Here is a 17,587-nt window from a genome sequence, read left to right on the forward strand (position 1 = left end):
GCCCACATAAGGGCAAGGAAAAACTCACCCCAGTGGGACGTCGATGTGAATGACTATGAGAAACCTTGGAGAGGACCGCATATGTGGGGGGGGGGTTACCCACCATAAATGTACACCATTTATGTACATATATATACGTATGTATGTATATAGATACGTATGTATGTATATATACTATATATATATATATATATATACATATATATATATATATATATATATATATATATAAATATATATATATATATACACATAGGCAGCACGGTGGGAGAGGGGTTAGTGCGTCTGTCTCACAATACGAAGGTGCTGAGTAGTCTGGGGTTCAATCCCAGGCTCGGGATCTTTCTGTGTGGAGTTTGCATGTTCTCCCCGTGACTGCGTGGGTTCCCTCCGGGTACTCCGGCTTCCTCCCACCTCCAAAGACAATCACCTGGGGATAGGTTAATTGGCAACACTAAATTGGCCCTAGTGTGTGAATGTGAGTGTGAATGTTGTCTGTCTATCTGTGTTGGCCCTGCGATGAGGTGGCGACTTGTCCAGGGTGTACCCCGCCTTCCGCCCGATTGTAGCTGAGATAGGCTCCAGCGCCCCCCGCGACCCCGAAGGGAATAAGCGGTAGAAAATGGATGGATGGATGGAATATATACACATACACATACAGTATATATATAGTATATACATATATACATATACACATATATGCATGTATATATGTTTATAAGTATCTACATATACATATACATATATACATGTGTCTATATACATACCTATGTATATATAGTTATGTATGTATATGTTAATGCATTTTATGTATATATGTAAATATTTGTATGTATATGTACGTGTATATATGTGTATATATATCTATATATCTATATATTTCTATATATACATATGTGTATATATATATATATATATATATATATGTATAAATGGAAAAATATACATATACAACATTGGGGGGACGATGTGGCTCAGGTGGTAGAGCGGCTGTGCCAGGTTTGAGCCCAGCTTCCGCCACCTTAGTCACGTCCGTTGTGTTCTTGAGCAAACACTCCACCCTTGCTCCTGATGGGTCGTGGTTAGCGCCTTGCATGGCAGCTCCCGCTGTCAGTGTGTGGATGTGTGTGTGAATGGGTGAATGTAGAAAAAGTGTCAAAGCGCTTTGAGTACCTTGAAGGTAGAAAAGCGCTATAAAAGTATAATCCTTTTGCCATTTACCATATGTATATATATATATATATATATATATATATATATATATATATATATATATATATATATATATATATATATATATATATATATATATATATATATATATATATATATATTATAATAACAGTTGTCTTCCTTTCTTCATTGGAATATTTCCATTGCATCTGTTCACTTTTATTATTTAGATAGTATTTATTTAATTGAGAGTTTAAAAAAAGTTATGAGTATTGGAATTGCAACAGTTCCAAAAACAATCAACATGACCTTTAACCTATACTACCCTAATTATATAGTAATGCATAAACTCAATAGAGAGCTTACTTTGACAACAGTTAACAATTAAGAAACACAATCTCACACAAAGCATCACAATCACAGATTTACAGCAACACAAAAAATGTCAGATTTAATACAAAAAAATTCCGAGATACCCCAAAAGTTTTATAATAAACAATGTTAATGTGATTTGTTCCTCTATTAATATCCATTCTTTTTTTTCTAGCCGCTGATGGAAGCTCATTTTTTCCTAAATGGTAGTTGTTCACCAGTACAGTTGTATCCTCAGAGTGTTTCTGATCACATGCTGCTCTGCAATAAAGGCTGCGAGTGCCCAAGGAAGCGCATATTCCAGAGTCACCAGTCCTCCCAGGTTGTACTTGTAACCTGAGTAGTCCCAGGGACAGGCTTTCAGCAAACTGAGCACAGTTCCCCAGGTGAACTCCCACAAGTAAATGAACAAAGTGTATGTGAGGAGACGCACGGGCAGTGGTCGATGATGAGTCAGCAGCAGCCAGTTTCTCAGTCTCTCCATAAGGTAGATTGCAGTGGCATACATGGGCAGCGCCCAGAGACTGCTGTATCCCATCATCCTCCTGTCCTGGATGCTGCACCAGTCCAACACGGCGGTGAAGCACACCTCGCAGAGACAGCCGTGTAATGCATAAACATAGAGACGAGCCAGTACAGACAGGGTGCAAGTCTTTGTTTGGACTTCATTGCCAACTTGTCCTGACAACAAGAAAACCAATTTAGTATGTGTAAGTGTCCTCGTGTGTAGCAGGACACTTCATTTCTTGGTCAAAAGTGTAAAAAATAGTGGGTCATAATTAGGGGTGTGGGAAAAAATCGATTCGAATTCAAATCGCGAATCTCACGTTGTACGATTCAGTGTCGATTCTAATTTTTCAAAAATCTATTTTTATTTTTATTTATTTATTTTTTTTACTTTATTTATTTATTTATTTTTTATTTTTCTATTAATCAATCCAACAAAATAATACAAAGCAATACCCTAACAATGCAATCCAATTCCAAAACCAAACCCGACCCACCAACACAGAACAGCAATAAACAGAGCAATTGAGAGGAGACACAAACACGACACAGAACAATCCAAAATATTGGATTATTGTTACTAATATCAATATTAGTAACAATTTCAACATAGCAGTGTTTAAAAATCCCTCATTGACATTATCATTAGACATTTATATAAAAAAATAAAAAACACAATAGTGTCACAGTGGCTTACACTTGTATCCCATCTCATAAGCTTGACAACACACTGTGTCCAATATTTTCACAAAGATAAAATAAGTCATATTTTTGGTTCATTTAATAGTTCAAACAAATTTACATTATTGCAATCAGTTGATAAAACATTGTCCTTTACAATTATAAAAGCTTTTTACAAAAATCTACTACTTGGCTTGCATGTCAGCAGACTGGGGTAGATCCTGCTGAAATCCTATGTATTGAATGAATAGAGAATTGTTTTGAATCGGAAAAATATCGTTTTTGAATCGAGAATCGCGTTGAATCGAAAAAATCTGATTATAATCTAATCGTGACCCCAAGAATCGATATTGAATCGAATTGTGGGAAACCCAAAGCTTCGCAACCCTAGTCGTAATAATCTAACAGTATGGTTTCCATCACCATGAACCCATTCAGGCGCATGTATTTTTGGCAATGCATTATAACAACAATACTGAAATTAATAGATGGTAATAGTCCAACTCATAAAATATGAAAATGATATCAGTAAAAAAAAAAAGCATTTTCTCTGGATTAGATATCAAGTCCATCCATCCATCCATTTTCTACCGCGTGTCCCTTTCGGGCTCGCGGTGAGGCTGGAGTCTATCCCAGCAGCACTTGGGCGGAAGGCGAGATACACCCTGGACAAGTCACAATCTCATCACAGGGCCAACACAGATAGACAGACAACATTCACACTCACATTCACAGACTAGGGCCAATTTAGTGTTGCCAATCAACCTATCCCCAGGTACATGTCTTTCGATGATATGCATTTGTTTTATCTATTCAATGAACTTAAAATAGTAGTGCATATGGCTACATTGAGCTTGTCAAGGCTATGAGATTCAATGCAAGTGTAAGCCACTGTAAATGTTGTTGTTATATATTTTTATAATTAATGGTTGTGATGGTGATGGAAATGATCAGCGATAATAACCATAATCGTACATAGTATTTAATCACTATTACGGATGTTGTTATCACCTTTTTTCTATCTATCTCTCTATCTATCTATCTATCTCTCTCTCTCTCTCTCTCTCTCTCTCTCTCTCTCTCTCTCTCTCTCTCTCTCTCTCTCTCTCTCTCTCTCTCTCTCTATATATATATATATATATATATATATAGCTCGGTTGGTAGAGCTCGGTATAGCTCGGTTGGTAGAGTGGCCGTGCCAGCAACTTGAGGGTTCCAGGTTCGATCCTCGCTTCCGCCATCCTAGTCACTGCCGTTGTGTCCTTGGGCAAGACACTTTACCCACCTGCTCCCAGTGCCACCCACACTGGTTTAAATGTAACTTAGATATTGGGTTTCACTATGTAAAAGCGCTTTGAGTCACTAGAGAAAAAGTGCTATATAAATGTAATTCACTTCACTTTAATTCCCTTTGCTGCAGTTGTTACATAAGATGTAATATTGAACATTGTAATTGGTATTTATTATATATTGTATATATTATAGAAAAATATAATATAATATAATACATCAGTATATATTGTATACTGTATATATAATATGTAAATATTACATTTATGTTATATTTTATATTGCTACTATGGTACATTTTTAGTCTACTTTATACCTGCATTAGCCTTTCCATCCTATGTTACTGAGCTACTGTGTGGAACAATTTCCCTTGTAGATCAATAAAGTTTGTCCAAGTCTAAGTCTAAGTCTACCATTGTTATTGATACTGTTGTTGCTATTAATAATTTGTGTTTCTCCTTTTTTAGTATTGTGTTTGTGTGTGTTTTCAATTGCTTTATGAGTATTGTAAAAGTGAGATTAGGTGGGAAATGGGGTTGCTATATTTTATTTTTATTCTATTAGATTGATTAACATTCTGTCTGATTTTTATAAATTAAATACATGGGAGGAAAAGAGGTGCATTTGAGATGTCAATTAATGAATGCCAAAGCCGCTTGATTGGAAATTTTACCGCAAACTTATTCCAAGCACCTTTCTGCTCCGTCACTGATAAGAATAAAATAGCAAATTTCCCCTGACATTGTTGCTCTTCCCCGTGGTGCTCGGGGGCCAGATTTGGCCGACCAGCATCCACAACCACTGGTCATCTCCTTTTCATATACAGAAGGAAATATGTTATTGTCATGTATGTCTTATATGGAAACAACTTCTTGCAATATGCACCGCAGTGTCTCCCAAAGTGCATCTTCAGCATGCTTCTGTTGTCTAGGTCGCACTTCAATACAGCCCAAAAAAGGTGATATATATTATTATTTGTTCGCTGCATGTCAACAACATGACGAAACACCACAGGTTGGACCATATGACGCCAAAAATGTGGCGAGAAATGACTGTGTCCATGGTGACAGCCCGTATATACACAACATCCTCATTTAAATAGGGCAGTTTGCACTTGTTATCAATTGGAAAAATCACCCACAAATAATACACAAAATGTTACAATTTGCACACTAAGGCCCACCACTGCCCTGAACAGTTGTTAGTAATTGCACATTTACTGTACAAACATACATATGCACATACTGTACATATACATTCACTGTACAAACACACATATACACATACTGTACATATACATTCACTGTACAAACATACATATACACATTCTGTACATATACAAGTACATATACATACATACACTCATGCACATAATCACGTTTCATCAAACGTATATTAACGTTGTTGCTCTAGGGCAGGGGTAGGGAACCTATGGCTCTAGAGCCAGATGTGGCTCTTTTGATGACTGCATCTGGCTCTCAGATAAATCTTAGCTGACATTGCTTAACATGATAAGTAATGAATAATTCTGCTGGTAATCACAGTGTTAAAAATAACGTTCAAATTATAAAACATTCTCATGCATTTTAATTCATCCATCCGTTTTCTATCGCACCTGTTCAAGAAGTCGCATTAATGGTAAGAAGTATTATATTTATTATTGGTTAGCTTTAGAATAACAATGTTATTAAAAAGAATAAGAGACTTATTATACTCTAAAAATGTTGGTCTTACTTAAAAATGTTTAATTGTTTAGTTGTATTCAGTGTTAAAAAATATTATATGGCTCTCACGGAAATACATTTTGAAATATTTGGCTTTCATGGCTCTCTCAGCCAAAATGGTTCCCGACCCCTGGACTAGGGGAAACTGGGTAACACATTGCACACTGACAAAGCTTAACCTATTGCTACTATAACAATCTACAAGGTTAATATAGGTTGCTTCTCTTTCTTCCCCTCCATTTTTCTGCATTCTTTTGTATCTCTAGTTATCATTATACGTATATGTATTGTTGCATTTGAACAACTGTATTGTTGATAATAGAGGTAAATGATTGGTATTGTTCATTATTAATAGCGCTATTTCTATTGGTATTTGTATTGCTCCATTTGTAGTGTAATAATGCTCATTGTCATTTCTGTGTTATTATTTATTTCGCTAACTGCTTCTTTGCTAGCACTTTTACCATCATATTTGTACATATCGTATTTGCTGATGTTGCTCTATTGTTGTTGTTGTTGTTGTGTTTGTTGTTTTTGTCTCTCTGTCTAATCCCCTTCTTGTCTCCACAATTTCCCCCTCTGTCTTCCTTTTTTTCTCTTTCTATCCCCTCCTGCTCCGGCCCGGCTGCACCAAATGATAATATAAATACATTTAATAAAGTCAAATACAAATAAGGCAACAAGAGAAGCATCCTACACTTCTCTTTTGTAAAGTAAATCTGAACAGCCGATATGGGCATCTACATCAACTATATGATTTGCCTGAGAAACTGGACAGGACACACCCAAAAAAAAAAAAGAAAAAAGTAATTGCACATTTAGATCGAAAAATGCAGTATGTGCTCAATTTATTAATGTGTTGCGTGTGGTAGCATATGCCAGCCCTTTACAAACCTCACTTTGAACATGCCAGGATTCGTGAGATTGGGATCATATTTATTCTTGCAATTTCGTACGCTCACAACTTTTACGCACATTTTGGTCAATCGGACATCAATTTTACCAATCGAATTTGTACCCTGTAGAGCTCACATCCTCATTCACAGTCATTACGTTCCCATGCACTAAATGAGTCTGATTTCTGAAATAGTTAGTTGTTTTGTATTTACACACCTATGTGTAAAGTCCAAGTGTCCATGCACTCTCTCTATTGCGACTATTGGTCATACACCATGTGCCTACCCGTACACTGGGGGGCGCTTATTTCATTTATCTATGCATCCATCAATCCATTTTCTACCGCTTGTCCCTTTCGGGGTGCTGGAGCGTATCCCAACTGCACTCGGGCGGAAGGCGGGGTACACCCTGGACAAGTCGCCACCTCATCGCAAGGCCAAAACAGATTCACACTCACATTCACACACTAGGGCCAATTTAGTGTTGCCAATCAACCTATCCCAGGTGCATGTCTTTGGAGGTGGTAGGAAGCCGGAGTACCCAGAGGGAACCCACATTTAAGCACGGTTAAATTAATTAATTTTCCTATAATGACGTCACACTAGCCAACTGCGGATCCTTACAACTTGTTGATGTTAAACAGCCAGACAGTATCAATAACTGATCTTGGATTGTGCTACGAACATGACGCTACTACCAAGAATGTATCGGGGCGGATGCAGATTCGAAACAAAGACAGACCGGTGGAAGAGTTTTTTCAAATGAGTTTTTGGACGAAGAATCATGGAAACAAAACTCTTGAATGTCTCGGAGTTTATTCATAAGGCTTTCGATTGATCCGAAGGGAAAGACCGTTTGTGCTGCGGTCGATACCATTCAAGATGAAGTCTGCTATTGTTCTGGACTATCTTGTCAGTTGTGTGGAATACAGTTATTGATAATCAGTTATGGAGTGCACAAATGCAGCGTAAAGAGGTTTGTGTACACTTTATTATTCACCTTTAATATAACTGCTTCATTATCTTCCATCTCATTCTTATTCCGTTAGGGAGTCCGAATTAAGCCGGCATTTTACATTTCCTTAGCTACCTGCTTCAATAAATCTCTGTTTCTTTTTTCTACCATTGATGCACTTCAAAATGTTTTGTTCTTTTAATTTGTGAAACAAATAAAAAGTATCCTCTTCATGACAATTGTTGCTAAGTTTTTATTGGATAGCATCCGCTTCCGGGTTGTATCCTGGGCGTTGAGACTGGCGCACGTGATACGATGGGTCCTCTCCGGTCGCACACACCCACTGGAGAGATTTGGTTTCCAATCGTTTAATCCAGGTGTGTAGGCCTGGACCGATAACAAATTTTGCTCTACAATATATTGACCTACATATTATTGCCGATAAGCAATACAATTGCCAATATTTTTTGCGACCAAATTAACCACTGATGTAATGACAATACATAATAATAATGGAAGTGTACCACTTCAAATGCAATTAAGTTGTACATGTCATATATTTTACATTGTAATTGAAATGCAAACTTTTAAACATCAAGCTAAATAAAACCAACAAATAATACAAATACAACATAATGTCTGTAAGCAAAATTTTGCACTTGAATAAAAAAAATCACAACCAAAATCGGTTCTGTCAGGGGGTGGGAGACCCTCAAATATACAAAAAAAATCCCCCAAAACAATAAATAAAATGTCTAAATGAAATAATGTTGACCAAAATGATCACGGTTATCATTATTATCGTGGTGTTGTTGAATGTGCTCAAAAAGTAATTATACACACACTTACATTTTATTACGAAGTTTTATTTTTTTACTAACTAGAATAAATACACACAATAAACTTAATTGGCAGAGGAAACATCAAATATTGTTTTGGCTTCATAAGAGCCACATTATTTTTATTTGTGTATTTAAATATGTTTATCTTTTATTTTAAATTGAAAAGGGTGGTCAGTTGTTTCACTTCAGATTTGTGACGTCATGTGAGTTAAACTTCTTTTTGAACGGCCTCTGTGTCCGTCTGTTTCAACTTGTCGTGTTTATCGATAACTTTGCACAAAAAAACAGCACATTCTTTGTTTAATGTGAATACTGTCGCTCAGTTGTTTAAACAGTACTGTATTTGTACAATTTTAGATTGGGGAATGACATTTCGTAATGGGGAAAGACGTTAATATCTGTTGTTTACATGTTAGCATTCAAGCTAGCGGCAGTCAGTCCGTCTGTATAAGTGCAGTTATGAATGGCGGTTCTTTGATCATTTTAATTTGTTACAATAATACTAACTGTCGGAACTTTCCAAAGATTTATCGAATATCGGCCCGGGCCTACAGGTGTGTTAGTCTGACTTTTCAAAAACCGAACACAATCGGATTAAGGTATTTCCATGGGCTGTTGGAGGCGTATTTGGAGCCAAACTATTTGAGGAATCAAATTAATTTAGTACTGATTGACAAGTGTTGACTTGTGATGATAATCTGTCATCGTCGCTCATTGGTTTGGTTTTTTCACATCAAGGGGGGCAATATCCCGACATCTGACACACATATCCTGATATGGTGAGCAAATAAGCGCTGAGCAAAAATAAATTAAAATCTTTTTTTCTCCCTCACCCTTGTGGCGCCCCTAAGGGAATTGCCCATGTGGCCTATCGCTCCTGCCTGGACCTCACAGGATTGACAGCACTTCTCTAATTAGGATTAACAGGCTGTGATTTCAGCTTAACTATTTAAAGACCTGGAAATGGGTTTGCATTTAGCACAACAACGTATTGAGCGGCTATCACTTTTATGTTACCATGTCTTTTCTTAAAATGACACGGATAATTAAAGTCATACAGTATCATTGCTGCTTGTTTCATTACTTTCTTCATAGCAGTGCTAATTAATGCTATAACAAGTCACAAAGTGTGGACATCTGCAGCCATAGAACACAGACTAAAAGTGCCATTAACAGTCATAATTCTCACCTGGGTCATCACTACCTTGTGTTCTCCTCTCATGTAGTATTCTCGCCTCCATCCTCAGGCAGCATATGTGTCCCTGTGCCTTTTTAATCCCCCTCTGTGTGTATGTGTGTGTGTGTACACGTGTGTATCTCGAGCTAAACATTAAGCTGATCCATGTTTGATAGAGACGTTCCTGTGACAGACTGAGGTCGAGGACAGAGGGAGAAACCCAGGAAGCAAATCTGTACGACAAGTTAAAATTGATGTGTGCGGTACAATTGCCAGTATTGATCTGATGGGCTTTCCTGTGAATGCTGCCTTTCATAGCCTCAATCAATGCACTTGCACAAATATAAGATGATCAATATTTGTACATTGAAGCCCTATTTAATGAAGTGTTGAGTCATTATTGGGTCAGCTTCACTTTTAACAATGCACACAGGAGTTGGGCCTGTCAATAATGATAATAAAAGTTAATGATTGGCTCTAAATCTAACCCCACTTGTATTGTTCATTCTTTTGTACAAGCAGTTAAAAAGTGCTCAATTTGATTTTGATTTTTAATTTTGATTTTTATTAAGGACCCCATTAGCTGGTTGCCACAACAACCCACTAGTCTTCCTGGGGTCCACAAACTCAATACAAATGACAAGTAAAAGCATATAATTATAACTACACAATACAAAACTGAACAAAAATCATCAACAAGCAAACTAATTTACAGACTCAGATAAAATATTAGTTTCCTTTTAAAAATCTGTTTACTTTCAATGCCGGTGATTGGGAGATTGGGTGATTGGTAACCTATGCATAAAACAACTCACTATGCTATGACTACAGAACTAACAGCAAAGACAAGGCAATATATATATATCCATCCATTCATTTTCTACCATTTGTCTCTTTCGGAGTCGCGGGGGTGCTGGAGCCTATCCCAGCTGCACATGGGCGGAAGGCGGGGTACACCCTGGACAAGTCGCCACCTCATCGCAGGGCCAACACAGATAGACAGACAACATTCGCACTCACAATAACACACTAGGGCCAATTTAGTGTTGCCAATCAACCTATCCCCATATATATATATATATATATATATATATATATATATATATATATATATATCCCCATATATCCCCATATATATATATATATATATATATATATATATATATATATATATATATATATATATATATATATATATATATATATATATATATATATATATATATATGGGGATATATGGGGATAAATATATATATATATATATATATATATATATGGGGATAGGTTGATTGGCAACACTAAATTGGCCCTAGTGTGTTATTGTGAGTGCGAATGTATATATATATATATATATATATATATATATATATATATATATATATATATATATATATATATATATATATATATATATATATATTTATATATATATATATATATATATATTTATGGGGATAAATATATATATATATATATATATATATATATATATATATATATATGTAATGTTTATATATCTTTTTTCTTTCATCACAGGATTTGTTTGTAAGTTTGATAAAAGATATAGACCAAAAAAAAATGCTTCTCGGGAAAATATAATGCATTACATTTCATCCATTATATTTCCAATCGAGGTGATACTGTGACAAATGTGGGTGTTTATTTAGTGCGACTACCTGAAACCAGTTTGATGAATGGTAGACCTCCAGATCAGAGTCCATAGATTCAGTAAACACAAATTCACCACATCAGAGTCAATGACCATAAAGTTTTCAAACTGTCAAAGGTGGAAGCCTCATAGATTATGTGTTTGGTTAGGGAAATTAGTATCGTGAGAAAAAAAACGACAAAAAACACCTCACTGACTGAAAACTAGCATGCGCAAATTTAAATAAATGTAAATAAATAAGTAAAACTAATATTCAATTTTTAATTATATTATACTGCAATGATCAGTATGATTATGCAAGGAAATTAGATTAGCATTGCATTTTCTTAAAAACATGTATCTCATTGGCTCACAAAAAGGGTTGAAAAATGAAAACAGTTTAATTTATAGGAAACTTTTACCTTTATTGGGCACACTCCACATCTAAATCCAGCACATTTGGCTAGTGTGAGTGCTCTGGTCAATGTTCAAGTTCAGCGCAAAAAAACAAAGACTAAAAAAAATATCCAAAAGTCAAATTCCAACTGCGACTACATTTGCGTGTATAATAGAATAGAATAGAATAGAATGCTTTATTGTCATCAAACAAACCTATGACCAAGACTGTTAGGACCGGTCAGAGGGGGCACTCTTTCAGACCTCGGCAGACTTAAATGACTACACCAGTGGCATTGATGTCTGTGGTTAAAAGGGTTTTAAAAGGCTTGTTCTCCAATATTTCGAAGAGACTGCCTCCCCCAAAACTTGGATCGACATCAGTTTGCCTACAGGCCACACCGGTCCACAGAGGACGCTACCGCCACTGCTCTCCACTCAGCTGTGGACATACCTATGTCGTCAACTACAGCTCAGGGTTCAATACCATCATTCCTGAATCCTGGTGGAGAAGATTCACTTTCTTAAAATAAACTCTGCAATTATATATTTTACAGACAAACAGTTGTCCACTGTATCCCATGCTTGTGCTACAGCACACATCTTATTGTGCAACATGTGAATGTCTTAAGATGAACAAAATGTGATCACTGAAAGGCGTACATGTCTAAAATTCTTCCAAAGCAGGACCCCCACCCAGACATTCAACATACAGCTCATGAAAAACGTTGAATTTTGTTCATTGTTATATTAGCAAATATTATAATGGAAATGATTGATGTTATTTGATTATTACAATAACTTGAGCACCACGGTAGATATCGCTTGTGCCTCACAGCAAGTAGGTCCTGGGTGTGAGTCTTGTGTGTGGTTTTAACTGACAATTACTGTCAATGGAAAAATGGTACCAGTTATTTCTATGGTAAAATTGTGGCGACTAAGCTATCAGTTTTTATCGTAAAATCTACTGACTTTTTATACTGTTGAAATGTTGACGCTAATAACGCAAAGATGATATGCAGATTATTGTTCTTCTTTTAAAAAAATCGATGTATGGGATTTGAAAGTGAAATATATCAAAATGGCCCCTACATCCTTTAATTTTTTTATCTGCGACCCTCATTACAAAAAACATTTGGACACCCATAGTTTGAAGTGATGATGGCAGTGAGAATTAAATATGTTTTAAATATATGTTTTGGGACAAGCAGGACTTTAAAGCGGTGACCTGGTGGTAGAAGCTGGAGTGATGGGTGCAGTGGGTGCATGGGGCCCAGTAATGGGCAAGCTACTTGGAAAATGTATTAACCTAAACTAAAAGTTACTACACTACACAAGCTACACGACAAAAGTAGCTTGCTATATCAAACCTACATATACATATATATATATACACATATATATACAGTATATACACACATATATATATATATATATAATATATATATATATATATATATACATAAGTGGATTCAATAAGGGTCCATTACTATTAACTATCTGTCATTTAGCTGGGGACACCCTACAACTACCTCTCTGGGTTACCGCACCCCACGTGCATGTAAAAAAACAAAACCAAAAAAACTGAACCTATATCTTGAAAAAAACAATTGGATGGATGGACTTGAGTGTTGTTTAGGAACAGTTAGTAATGGTTATGTGCAGTAAAACTTTTCATGAACTCAACTCACCTTAATGTGTGTTCCTTAATTTGTGTTGGACGTCTTAGGTCAATTAAAAACTAAGGGCATTGTTTTCTCGAAACACATACATGTATCTAAATATGGCCAAGGACACACACAATATTGTGGGTTTCCTGGACGTCGTCTTCATCACTAAATGAAAAATCTAATCTACGGGAGAGAATCCCTCTGCCATTTTCAAGTATGTTTCTTCCTTTTTTTGAGTGGTCAGCTTGAAGCGTCCCTCTGTCTCCGACTCCCTCCCAAATATGAGTGGAAATAGTCTACAAAGTCAGTGAATTTGGAGTAATAGAGCATTAATGAAGTGATGGGACAAGTACTGTAAAATGCGGTACCAATAGCCTAGTGTGAGTACACTCTATATAAGGCCAAGGTCAAGGTTTCTTTAATGGTACCCTGAGGTAAAATAGTTGTGCAGACATTTGTAACTCAGCGTCAAGACAGAATGAAACAAGCAAACACAACTCATATAAAACATAGAAACATTAAAGAAAACGTAAACGATCACCAGTGTACAGACACACTGTAGAACAATAAAAATATAATACCTAATAAACCAATAAAATCATTGTGATTAAAGTGCAATGGCATAATAAATAAATGCTCTTCACTACTGTGGCATGCTGGGTAAAGGAGTTATTATGTTACCTAGCTCATAACATCACAATATATATCTGCCTTAGGCCATCTAGAAGGCCGTACTGACAACAACTCGTGATCTGATTGGCTATCGCAGCTGTCTGTCAAATGTTTGTGTCCGTTCACTTACAGTGTATGGACTATTCTGTTGATTCTGAAGGCCCCGGGCAGATTTGGTACAGCATGGCAACATAAGCTAGCTGAATTCTGATTGGATAAAAACTTTATAACCTAAAAACAACAGCGCTGAAAGGAGCATAATATGAAATGAAGAGAATATTAATATTTTTAGATATTTAGGTAAAGTAAATTAAAATGTACCTTTATCTTTAATTATGATCATGATTTCTGGTTATATTAGGCCAGCAGAGAAGGCTTTGCTGGCCCTGACGGCACACCACTGTTTATACATGATTATTTATACTAAGTGCACATTATTTCATAACTTGCAAAATATTAATAATATATATTCTTAATATCCAATTATAAACATAATTTTTAAACTGCATTTTTGTTGGTTGTGTGTTTTATACTCACACTCCCATAGCCAAATCTACTTTTGTTTGTCAAGAGGAATTCCTATATATATATATATATATATATATATATATATATATATATATATATATATATATATATATATATATATATATATATATAAATTCAATATCTTCATATATATATGTATATATATATATATATATATTGATATATATATATATATATTGATATATATATATCAATCAATCAATCAATGTTTATTTATATAGCCCTAAATCACAAGTGTCTCAAAGGGCTGCACAAGCCACAACGACATCCTCGGTACAAAGCCCACATAAGGGCAAGGAAAAACTCACCCCAGTGGGACGTCGATGTGAATGACTATGAGAAACCTTGGAGAGGACCGCATATGTGGGTAACCCCCCCCCCTCTAGGGGAGACCGAAAGCAATGGATGTCGAGTGGGTCTGACATAATATTGTGAGAGTCCAGTCCATAGTGGATCCAACATAATAGTAAGAGTCCAGTCCATAGTGGGGCCAGCAGGACACCATCCCGAGCGGAGACGGGTCAGCAGCGCAGAGATGTTCCCAGCCGATGCACAGGCGAGCGGTCCACCCCGGGTCCCGACTCTGGACAGCCAGCACTTCATCCATGGCCACCGGACCTGTGCCCCCCCCCTCCACAAGGAAAAGGGGAGCAGAGGAGAAAAGAAAAGAAACGGCAGATCAACTGGTCTAACAGGGGGGCTATTTAAAGGCTAGAGTATACAAATGAGTTTTAAGATGGGACTTAAATGCTTCTACTGAGGTAGCATCTCTAATTGTTACCGGGAGGGCATTCCATAGTACTGGAGCCCGAATAGAAAACGCTCTATAGCCTGCAGACTTTTTTTGGGCTCTGGGAATCACTAATAAGCCGGAGTTCTTTGAACGCAGATTTCTTGCCGGGACATATGGTACAATGCAATCGACAAGATAGGACGGAGCTAGACCGTGTAGTATTTTATACGTAAGTAGTAAAACCTTAAAGTCACATCTTAAGTGCACAGGAAGCCAGTGCAGGTGAGCCAGTATAGGCGTAATATGATCAAACTTTCTTGTTCTTGTCAAAAGTCTAGCAGCCGCATTTTGTACCAATTGTAGTCTTTTAATGCTAGACATAGGGAGACCCGAAAATAATACGTTACAGTAGTCGAGACGAGACGTAATGAACGCATGAATAATGATCTCAGCGTCGCTAGTGGATAAAATAGAACGAATTTTAGCCATATTACGGAGATGAAAGAAGGCCGTTTTAGTAACACTCTTAATGTGTGACTCAAAGGAGAGAGTTGGGTCGAAAATAATACCCAGATTATTTACTGATTCGCCTTGTGTAATTGTTTGGTTGTCAAATGTTAAGGTGGTATTATTAAATAAATGTCGATGTTTAGCAGGACCGATAATCAGCATTTCCGTTTTCTTGGCGTTGAGTTGCAAGAAGTTAGCGGACATCCATTGTTTAATTTCATTAAGACACACCTCCAGCTGACTACAATCCGGCGTGTTGGTCAGCTTTAGGGGCATGTAGAGTTGGGTGTCATCAGCATAACAATGAAAGCTAACACCGTATTTGCGTATGATGTCGCCTAGCGGCAGCATGTAAATACTAAAGAGTGCAGGGCCAAGAACCGAACCCTGAGGAACTCCGCACGTTACCTTAACATAGTCCGAGGTCACATTATTATGGGAGACGCATTGCATCCTGTCAGTAAGATAAGAGTTAAACCACGACAAGGCTAAGTCTGACATACCAATACGTGTTTTGATACGCTCTAATAAAATATTATGATCGACGGTATCGAAAGCAGTGCTAAGATCAAGAAGCAGCAACATGGATGACGCATCAGAATCCATCGTTAGCAGTAGATCATTAGTCATTTTTGCGAGGGCTGTCTCCGTAGAGTGATTTGCCCTGAAACCGGATTGAAAAGGTTCACAGAGATTGTTAGACACTAAGTGTTCATTTAGCTGCTGTGCGACAATTTTTTCGAGGATTTTCGAAATAAAGGGAAGGTGGGACACCGGTCGGTAGTTTACCATGAGGTCAGGATCAAGGTTAGGTCTTTTGAGCAGAGGATGAATAACCGCTTTCTTGAATGCTAGGGGAACAGTGCCAGAGGAAAGTGATAAGTTTATAATATTTAGCACTGATGGACCTAATAATACAAAAAGCTCCTTGATAAGTTTCCCAGGAAGTGGGTCAAGTAAACATGTTGTTCGTTTTATCCCACTTACACGCCGTAATAGTTCCTCTAATGTTATTTCATCAAAAAGAGAGAGACTATTTTGTATTGCAGTATCCGTCGTAGATACAGTTGTATCTGTGTTAATAGAACCCAGTTGTAGCTGGGATGCGTTGTCTTTAATCTCCTTTCTAATGAGTTCAATTTTCTTATTAAAGAAATTCATAAAGTCATCTGCCGAGTGGGTGGAGCTATTGGGAGGAGTCCCTTGTTGGGTTAGCGATGCTACTGTACTAAACAAAAATTTAGGGTCGTTTTTGTTGAGGCGGATGAGATTTGAGTAATATTTAGCTTTAGCTAAGGTAAGCATACGTTTATACGATATTAAACTATCACTTCATGCTTGATGGAAAACCTCAAGCTTGGTCGCGCGCCATTTGCGTTCCAACTTTCTACATGATAATTTATGAGCTCTGGTTTCTTCTGTAAACCATGGGGTGCGCCTTTTAGGGGCCCTTTTTTGTTTTAGCGGTGCTATACTATCAATGGTTTTGCGCAGGGCATTGTCAAAGTTGTTAGTTAGGTTATCAATAGAGCCGGCATAATTTGGGAATGGTGCCATTACCGAAGGCAGTAGGTAGGTCAGCAAGAGTCATCGTTGTGGCAGCATAAATGTTGCGGCTGCTATAGCAGTTATTATTATTATTAGTTTGTTGACAATGAGTCAGAACTTCGAATTTTATAAGGTAATGATCGGACATTACTTTAGTATACGGGAGTACCATAACTTTGGAGGTGGTGACACCCCTGACCAGCACTAGATCTATCGTATTACCGTTGCGATGCGTAGGTTCATT

The 17,587-nt window shown here is 36.9% G+C and overlaps 1 protein-coding gene across 2 annotated transcripts; it reads right to left on the reverse strand.

Moving 5' to 3' along the window:
- Window positions 1-1,597: 1,597 nt before the first annotated feature.
- Window positions 1,598-9,758, reverse strand: LOC133607872 (transmembrane protein 229B-like). 2 transcript variants are annotated; one of them, XM_061962904.2, is made up of 2 exons: window positions 9,630-9,758; window positions 1,598-2,226 (listed from the first exon to the last, which is right to left on the reverse strand). In XM_061962904.2, the coding sequence occupies exons 1-2, from the start codon at window positions 9,679-9,681 to the stop codon at window positions 1,760-1,762; spliced, it is 519 nt and encodes a 172-aa protein (XP_061818888.2). In that variant the 5' UTR covers window positions 9,682-9,758; the 3' UTR covers window positions 1,598-1,759. The 2 variants fall into 2 exon arrangements, with proteins under 2 accessions (XP_061818888.2, XP_061818897.2); XM_061962913.2 differs by having other exon boundaries at window positions 9,645-9,709.
- Window positions 9,759-17,587: the final 7,829 nt, after the last annotated feature.

The sequence above is a fragment of the Nerophis lumbriciformis genome, linkage group LG02 (assembly GCF_033978685.3).
Source record: "Nerophis lumbriciformis linkage group LG02, RoL_Nlum_v2.1, whole genome shotgun sequence".
Lineage (NCBI taxonomy): Eukaryota > Metazoa > Chordata > Actinopteri > Syngnathiformes > Syngnathidae > Nerophis > Nerophis lumbriciformis.